The 9,123-nt window shown below is 37.1% G+C and overlaps 1 protein-coding gene across 1 annotated transcript in view; it reads left to right on the top strand.

Moving 5' to 3' along the window:
• Window positions 1–5,865, top strand: part of LOC307124146 (NLR family CARD domain-containing protein 3-like) — a gene marked incomplete at both ends in the record, with an annotated part of 31,659 nt that extends 25,794 nt beyond the window's left edge. Inside the window, 5 exons of the mRNA XM_079813194.1 lie at window positions 235–437; window positions 2,744–2,908; window positions 3,905–4,078; window positions 5,174–5,347; window positions 5,688–5,865. Of these exons, the coding sequence (XP_079669320.1) occupies window positions 235–437; window positions 2,744–2,908; window positions 3,905–4,078; window positions 5,174–5,347; window positions 5,688–5,865 (894 nt within the window). The remainder of the gene's footprint in view (window positions 1–234; window positions 438–2,743; window positions 2,909–3,904; window positions 4,079–5,173; window positions 5,348–5,687) is intronic.
• Window positions 5,866–9,123: the final 3,258 nt, after the last annotated feature.

Raw genomic sequence — 9,123 nt, 5'->3', positions numbered from 1 at the left:
TTCTGCAAGTTGATTTTTTTTTTGTATCTGAATTTGTGAGCATTGAAAAATATTAATCGAAATTCAGGTTGAGAGGTAAATTCGAATGGTTTCCAAAGTAAAATAATTTCAAAGGGGTGAATTCAGAGCAAAAGAAGTTCAGATAAAAGTTTTTAAAACTAAAATATTTCAAAACTAAGTATTCAGTGGCTGTTAAATTTCAAATAATTATGTCTCTAATTTGCTTCCATACAGGAGATCCAAGATTATCTGAGATCTGGAAAAATAAGTCAAACCAAACTAACTTCTTCACAGTGGTCAGCTCTGGTTTTTGTGTTGCTGACATCAGAGCAGAAGATGGAAGAGTTTGATCTAAAAAAATTTATTGGAGGACAAAACACAGCAGATGAAGTTGTTCAGAAACTGCTGCCTGTGATTAAAGAATCCAGATCCGCTCAGTAAGTAAAACTGAAAGCAATCACTACACATTAAAACATTATCACATTTATGATTTTAGCACATGCTTTCTTACCAAAGCAACAAAAAGCGGACATTTTCATAAAATCACATTGCAGTTACTAGATGAGAATGTTTTTTTTTATGTGGTTTGTGTGGATGCTTGGTGATAGAGGTGAATTTGTCAGATGTGATGAAGGACTGAATTTGAGTGGGATCAAAACTGGCAGCAAACAGCAACATTGTCTTTAACAGTAGCATTTTCTATATTTTGATACTGCATGATTTGGACGTCCTCTATTGATGTTTATGACCCTGGACATGTTATGAGAAAGCGCACCAAAATAAGTGTTTCAATCCTTGCTGTGTTGTTCCAAAACATGGACTACCATTGAAATTGCAGCTGCCCTCCTTATCGTTTTCATTCATTTCGTTTTCCGCTAACTTGTAAGTCATGTATCATGGGTTCATTCATTCAATAGTATTTGTGCTAAAGTTATTTAGAATGTGACGCAATAGAAAGGGAGTGTCTTAATGAAATCTGATTACAAGTGGTCACTGGTCACAGGAGACACATACCAGGTGCAAAAGGTAATGCACCTTGGTTGACAACTTGTAATCGGATCACTGAAAATGCATCTTAAAGGGATACTCCACCCAAAAAAGAAACTTCTCTAATTTACTCACCCTCTTGCTGTCTCCCAGATGTAAATGACTTTCTTTTGTTGAACACAAACAATGATTTTTAGAAAAATAATCTAATGCAAGTGGAAGGAACCCTCAAAGTTGGCACTTTAAAAACCACACAAAGAGAACAATTTCTTACACTTGAATTTTGATCAAATTTGAATATTTTTCTTACTCACACACACACACACACACACACACACACCTATCATTTTGCTTAATTGACATTGATTCATCCACTGGGGTCATTTGGATTGCTGTTGTATTTGTTTTGCTAGGTTTTTGAAACGTCAATTTTGAGGGTTACATCCACTTGCATTATAGGGGGCCCTATCTTGCACCCAGCGCAATTGACTTTGTACACCGACGCATGTGTCATTCCTATTTTGCACCCGCGCAAAGCGCGCTTTTCCCTCCACAGAAGCACGTCGCTAAACTAGTGAATGAACTTGCGCTACCTGGGCGGTTCAGCGCAAAAAAGGAGGCGTGTTCCGGCGCAAACAATCCCTGGTGCTATTTTGCAGTTCCATTAAACAATTGCGCCACTGACCAGAAAAAACCTAGTCTAAAGTCAGTGGCGCGTTGCGCGTTGTTCATTATGTTATTTTAAGGGCGCATGCTTGACCATAATGTAGGCTATAGCGTGCACAACGCGCATACACTTTGCTCATGTAATCTACACAGATGCAACAGTTATTTTTGCAAATCATAAATTGTTACACTAAAAAAATATTAACACATGAGATGACGGAAATCATTGTGGTGTGCCACGAAGATGTGAAAAAATAGGCATAAATCTAGCTTACAAATGATTCAGGCTAATTGTAATAATTAAGGATAAGACCTGTTTGCCCAATAGTGGCAAGACATATATGTAAGGACATCTGACAAATTGGTTTGTCCGTCAAGAACCAGGAAAAAAAATCGACTGAAAAGCTGAAAAAACTGAAAGACTGAAAAAAAAAAGACTGTGAAATCACCTTTACCATAATGTACAACATTAAACTTCACTTCTCTGTCTTTCACTGCTCTTACAAGAACATCAGTCTCCTCGGCGTGAACCGCTCCTGGCGTGCGCCTGGTAAATACGCCATAATAATAGCAATCCATAATGGAACTTGCGCACCTGCTTTTAAAGGGAATGTTGGATGACGCTCGGATTGGTTTATTCACGTTACGCCCAAACCACACCTATGAATAATGAAGCTACTTCAGACCAACCCATTTTAGATTTGCGCCGGGCGCAAGAGCCATTTATCCCGCCGGGAAAATAGCAACAGCGCCGAGACCCGCCCACAAAGTTACTTGCGCTTCGCGCTTTGACACTCGCGTTTCAGATCGTTAAAATAGGGCCCAGGGACTCAGAGATTAATTCTTTTTCAAAAAAATATGTTTGTGTTCCACAGAAGAAACAAAGTCATACATCTGGATGAGTAAATTCATTAGGGTGAGTAAATACATTTTTAGGTGGAGTATCCTATTAAAACCTGGTGTAAACGGGGTCTAAGAAGATGTTTTACTGTATGAATTACATTAGCATTTTCCAAAGTTTTCACATGATTTTCTTTAACTATAGCTGGTGTCAGTTCATCACTCGCATTAATTTATACAGGTTGTGCAGGTGTGGTGTCACAGACAAAGGTTGTGCTACTCTGGCTTCAGCTCTGACATCAAACCTCTCACAACTGAAAGAACTGAATCTGTCTGGAAATAAACTACAAGATGCAGGAGTGAAGCTGGTCTCAGATGGACTGAAGAATCCTCACTGTAACCTGGAAACACTGTGGTAAGATTGTACAAAAAATAAAAAGAATTCTCATCCTCATTCCCTACCTTCTGGGATTAATGAATGATATGCAATAAAATACATTTACTGTAAAACGAAAATTTAAAAAGTCTAAAAAGTGTTCTGTCAGACTAAAGATAAGGCTGTTTTAATCTTTATTTGGCCCTTTTCAAGATGTCTGATATTATTTTACATTCTTTATAATAGCAGAAACATGATTGAATAGTGCATCAAAATAATAATCTGGCGAAAAAGAAATTGGATATTTATTATTCTATTGCAGTTAACACAATCAAGTACCCGTGTTGAAAAAAGAGAGACCACTTAATCCAGTTAGGTCCAGTCTAAGGTGCAATTCAGGACCTTATACTGGGCCTGTTGATTTTGTGTCACAAAAATGAAAATTCTGTCATTTATTACTCATGTCGTTCCCAACCCATAAAAGTTTCGTTCATCTTTGGAACACAAATTAAGATATTTTTGATGAAATCCGAGAGCTCTCTGTCCCTTTCATAGACAGAAATTTAATTAACACTTTCAAGGTCCAGAAAGGTTGTAAAAACATTGTTAAAATAGTCCATATGACTCCAGTGGTTCAAACTTAATTGTATGAAGCGACGAGAACATTTTGTGTGCAAAAAACAAACAAAAATAATAACTTTATTCAACAATTTCTTCATGTCTGTGTCAGTCTCCTATGCTGTTGTTTTTTTGTGGACAAAAAGTATTCTCGTCGCTTCATAAAATTAAGGTTGGACCACTGTAGTCATATGGACTAGTTTAACAATATTTTTACTACCTTTCTGGACCTTGAAAGTTTTAATTAAATCGTGTTTCTGACAAAGGTCTGGTTGGGAACAATATGAGGGTGAGTAATTAATGACAGTAATTTGGGTGTACTAACCCTTTAAAGTCTCTTTTTTATTGTGAAGTTCCTGCTTATCTGAGCTATACATCCTGAACTGAGAGGGTGAAAATAATCATTGCTTTCTACAGGTTGAGTTATTGTGGTATCACAGAGGAAGGTTGTGCTGTTCTGGCTTCAGCTCTGAGTTCAAATCCCTCATACCTGAACTTTCTGGATCTGACTGGAAATAAACTAAAAGATCTAGGAATGAATCTGATCTCGGCTGTACTGGAAGATCCTCAATGTAACCTGAAAACACTGCGGTAAGATTATATAAATGTGTCAAAATCCTAATAAATAATAAACAAAATGAAAGCTGTCAAATCATCGAAGAGGATGTTTTAATCTTCATTAGACTATTTTCAAGGCAGAACATATATATAAAGATGTTTGTGTGACAACTTTTTTAAATCGTTCATTTTAAATGGTGTTGATTATTTTTTGGGTACTCGCATAAAAAGTTTATATTGATTAAGCCATCAAAATATGAGGAAATATTTTATATTTGTCAAATATTTTAAATATCAGGGAAGAACAAAAACTAAACTTGGTTAAGCTATTTATCTTGCAAAATTATTTGTCAAAAAAAGCAAACTATAGCTACAAGGTTTTTTTACAATGCAAAAAATAATGCATAGAAAAACAAAAAGCTTACAGGAAAAAGCATACATTGGCTACAAAATAAGTTATTAATATTTTGTTGGTTCTCTCTTGATTTTGTATGTTTTATAATGTCTTTTTATGACGGCCTGACCAAAAATTACATCCCCACAATTTGGCATGTTTCATTGCGTTATCACAAATAAAGCTATTTACTCCAAGCATAAGTACACAATATGCACACTCTCAACATTCTGTTCTGGTTAGTTTTGTTCTTGGAATTTTAGTTTGTAATTCTTCAGTTCCTGTGTTCCTTTGTTTGAGTTTCCCGGCACCCATCTGTTCGTATGGACACTAGTCCTCCACCACAGCTGAACATCCTTTAGTTTGTTACCTCTATGAATTTAGTTCCTCTGGGTTAAGTCCTTAGTTGTCGGCCGATGTTCGTGTTTGTCTTACGGCACACGCACACTTTTACTCATTCTGTCTGCACCTGAGCCTTTTGGATTATTAAAGTATATTGCTTATAGAATATACACTTTCAGAATCTTTAAAAACATTTTTATAATATTTGAATAAAGGGTGAATACGTCAATTTTCCTACTGTATATATTGTAGTTAACACACTCAAGCATGTAAAACCAGGTCTGCTCCTTAATTTTGACATAGATTAAGTCTATTTTTGATTATAAAATACCTACTTATCTGAGCTGTGTATCCTGAACTGAGAGACTGAAGAGTGTCATTGGTTTCTACAGGTTGATTGATTGTGGTATCACAGATAAGGGTTGTGCTGTTCTGGCTTCAGCTCTGAGATCAAAACCCTCCAGCCTGAAAGAACTGAATCTGTCTGGAAATAAACTAAGAGCATCAGGAGTGAATCTGCTCTCTAATGGACTGGAGGATCCTCACTGTAATCTTGAGATACTGTGGTAAATCATGTCTCTGAGAGTCACACACACTGTTACTCACTAAGAATGAATAGTTAATAGCAGTTCTGACAAGGATGTAGGATCCATCTAGAGTTTTATCCACATCAGAAAAAGTGTAAAAAGGATAGATTTAATACAGCAGATAAATAATAAATGGACATGAAATATTGATTATAATGTAAATTATGAAAGTTACTCCCTCAAGCATGTAGAACTGTGTCTGCATCATACTTGTTAATCTTTCCTTATATTTAGTCTTTTGTTTTGATTGTGACGTTCCTGCTTATCTGAGCTGTGCATCCTGAACTGAGAAACTGAAGAGTGTCATTGTTATTTACAGGTTGATTGATTGTGAAATCACATATAAAGGCTGTGCTGCTCTGGCTTCAGCTTTGAGATCAAATCTCTCACACCTGAGACATCTCAATCTGTCTGGAAATAAACTACAAGACAAAGGAGTGGATCTGCTCTCTGCTGGACTGAAGGAACCCAAATGTAAACTAGAAACTTTGTGGTAAGGTTGCAATTTTCCTCCTATAGTTTCAAAAGACTCAAAAGTGTCCTGTCAAATAACTGTAGCTTATGATTTCTTAAAGGGTTAGTTCACCCAAAAATGAAAATTACCCCATGATTTACTCACCCTCAAGCCATCCTAGGTGTATATGATGTTCCTCTCTCAAACGAACACAATCAGAGTTATATTAAAAATGTCCTGGCTGTTCCAAGCTTTATAATGGCAGTGACCATTGGGGCATTTTTGAAGTCCATAAAAGTAGGGATGCACCGAATCCAGGATTCTGTTTCGGATTCGGCTGAATATTGGGCTTTTTGACGAGGTTCGGTTTCTGCCGAACCGAACCCTGGGCTTGCACTACGTGCTCTCCGCTGATCGAACTTAATGACGCAGTCGTTGATTATGGGAACGTGTTTACTAGGTGGACCGTTCGAATGCAAGCTGTGAGAAAGTGAAAATGGAAGTCGTGAACAGAAAAAGTGTTGTTTGACAGTATTTTCAGTCAAAAGAAGACGATTCAAGTCGAGCTACATGTTCAATTTGCAATGCCGATTTGTCTTGTGGTGGCAAGGACCCTAAGCAATAGAGCCGCTGTTAAAACATTTGCTTATGAAACATCCGAAAGAATACGAGTTGTGCATGAAGGAATCTACAGACAGCAGCCAAAAAGCAGCAACTTGAGGTGCGGCAAAGGAAGGACAGTCACCCTGGCATAATGTTGCCTATTCTTAATTTAAATTAAATTAAATAAAAAAATACACTGCTGTAGGATGCTCATTTTGGTTAATTTTCCCAACCGACAACCGCTGCTCATTATCTGATTATTAACCGTTAACTGTTAAGATTATAATATTGAATTGGCATTAAATAAAAATACGATTTACGAGTATCTGTGACCCGTTAAAAATATTTATTTTACCGTGCAAACAGCAGCATACAGATAAAATATAAATAAAAAGCATAACATAAATAGACCTACACTAAATATTTTTCTCATAAATAATTACCAAATTAAGATGACAAAAAGAAAATACACTGAATCCGTTTGAAGCTTTGAAGAACCGGAATAGTTTTTTGTCAAATAAAAATATCAGGCCTACCTCAATCCACACCTTGATTGGTTTTATTTTTTTAAAGTAACATGTCTAAATGATGTGGGTTAGTCTAGAGCACAGCCTGTTGACAGACCCGCAGCAGAAAACCTCTCAAGCCTTGCTTATACTTTCGTCTGTCTCCGCAACGCGAGCCTCCGATGACTGCGCACACGCCTTCTCCATTTGGGGAGTTGTGACTGCGTGCACGGCCGTTGTGCTGTTCTTGGAAACGACTTGGGGTAATTGTTCTATAAACCATCAGAAAACAGCGGTGAGAAGAACATACGTCACAATATTTACTTTAGTAAACTTGACCAAAACCACACTACGAAAAGCCTTCAGATGGCACTGATGCCCCAGGAATACAGAGATAACGCCTCGCTAGAGTGGCCAGCGCCTTTCATTTGCTTTCCACCAGTCAGGAGCTTGTACTACTGCTGTATTTTAATACCGCATAGCATATTTTGCAAGTAACTTCGTCGCCCTGTCTGTCGAAATGGTTCCACACAGTAGGCTTCTTCTTTCCCATTGCTTCATTTTGCAAAATATGTCTGTGTAGGCACGTCTGGTTGCATGTGTCGACGCGCTTCGTCGAAATACAAATACAGCATAGGTATTTTTCTTAAACCATGCAGCAAACAAACAAAAAACCCTTTAAACCGTTTAACTGATTGTATTAATCGTCAAAGTTCTTACTAAACGGTCAATATGAGCATCCCTACACTGCTGTGGACGTTGTTTACTTCATTAATGTGTTTACTGTGATAATAGACTGAGGATGGGAGTAGGATTCGGTATTCGGTTTGGTCAGAATCTTAACCAGTGGATTCGGTATTCGGCCGAACCCCAAAAAATCTGGATTCGGTGCATCTGCATTCCTACATAAAAGTGCATCTGTTCATCAGAAATCAGTTTCACATGGCTCCGGGGGGTTAATAAAGGCCTTCTGAAGCAAATCGATGAGTTAGTGTAAGAAAAATATCCACATTTAAAACTTTTATAAAGTAAATTATCTAGCTTCCGGCAAATCATCTTCCGTATTCAACTTACGGAAAAAGTGTAGCGCTTGCGCCTCTCGCAGTTCAAAATGCTTACGCTACGTCTGGCGACATTGCACACCAGTTACACTCGTCAGACGTAGCATAAGCATTTTGAACTGCGAGAGGTGCGGGCGCTACACTTTTTCCGTAAGTTGAATTTTTTAATATAACTCTGATTGTGTTCATCTGAAAGAAGAATGTCATATACACCTAGGATGGCTTGAGGGTGAGTAAATCTAATTTTAATTTTTGGGTGAACTATCCCTTTAATCGTCATTAGATTCTTCCCAAAGTGTCTGACACAATTTTATTGGTAATACCTTGCAAGTATAAACTGTTTTCATATTACTCTGCTTGATGAGGAAATTTCAGGAAAGGTTTCTTACCTTTTTTTATGATATTAACTCCCTCAAGCACTCATGTAGAACCAAGGGCCTGTTCTTTGTATGCGTTTTTTAATCAGTTATCTGGATCTTACTGTTGAAGATTTGATATGATCTAGGATTGTTAGGTTCTTCGAAGCTCATCCCGGAGTTGCTGTCATTGCAACAGGTTCATAAACTCAAATGTGCTAGGGAGCATCTTATTTCATGTAAACAGGATTAGATTGCATCCTTTTAGGCAGAGGTGTTTACGCTGTTGCAGCCACTGCTACTTAAATGAACCAGGGGCAATAATAATTTAAAACAAAATGTTTAAAGTTTTATATATTATAATATATATGATATTATAATGTTGTGTAGTCTATCATAATATAGACACAGCCAGTTTTACTCATTGAGAGATTTTTTTGTGAGGGAATAATTATTTAATAATTGTATTGGAGTCCGACAAACATGATTTACAGTTAGTCTATGCCATGCATTAATTTGAATGGTGACAGCTATTATGGGAGTGGCTTAATGCAGCGCAGGAGATGCAAAAAATGCTGTCTGCTGTGTCATTATAAAAATGTTATGTCCGATGGTATATCTGCCCTTTCCAGTGAACACAAGAACACACAGTAATTTCAGACAACTTAATCCAGAAATTTTTATCAAATCTGCAAATTCATTTGAAGATCCAAATTAGCCAGAAATCAGTTATCATGATTGGAAGATCTGGCATCTGTCAGATCATTTCAGATGT

Source organism: Gobio gobio (genome assembly GCF_949357685.1).
Source record: "Gobio gobio genome assembly, chromosome: 3".
NCBI lineage: Eukaryota > Metazoa > Chordata > Actinopteri > Cypriniformes > Gobionidae > Gobio > Gobio gobio.
Note: the sequence above shows the minus strand (reverse complement) of the source record. Positions and strands in the feature narration are given on the sequence as shown.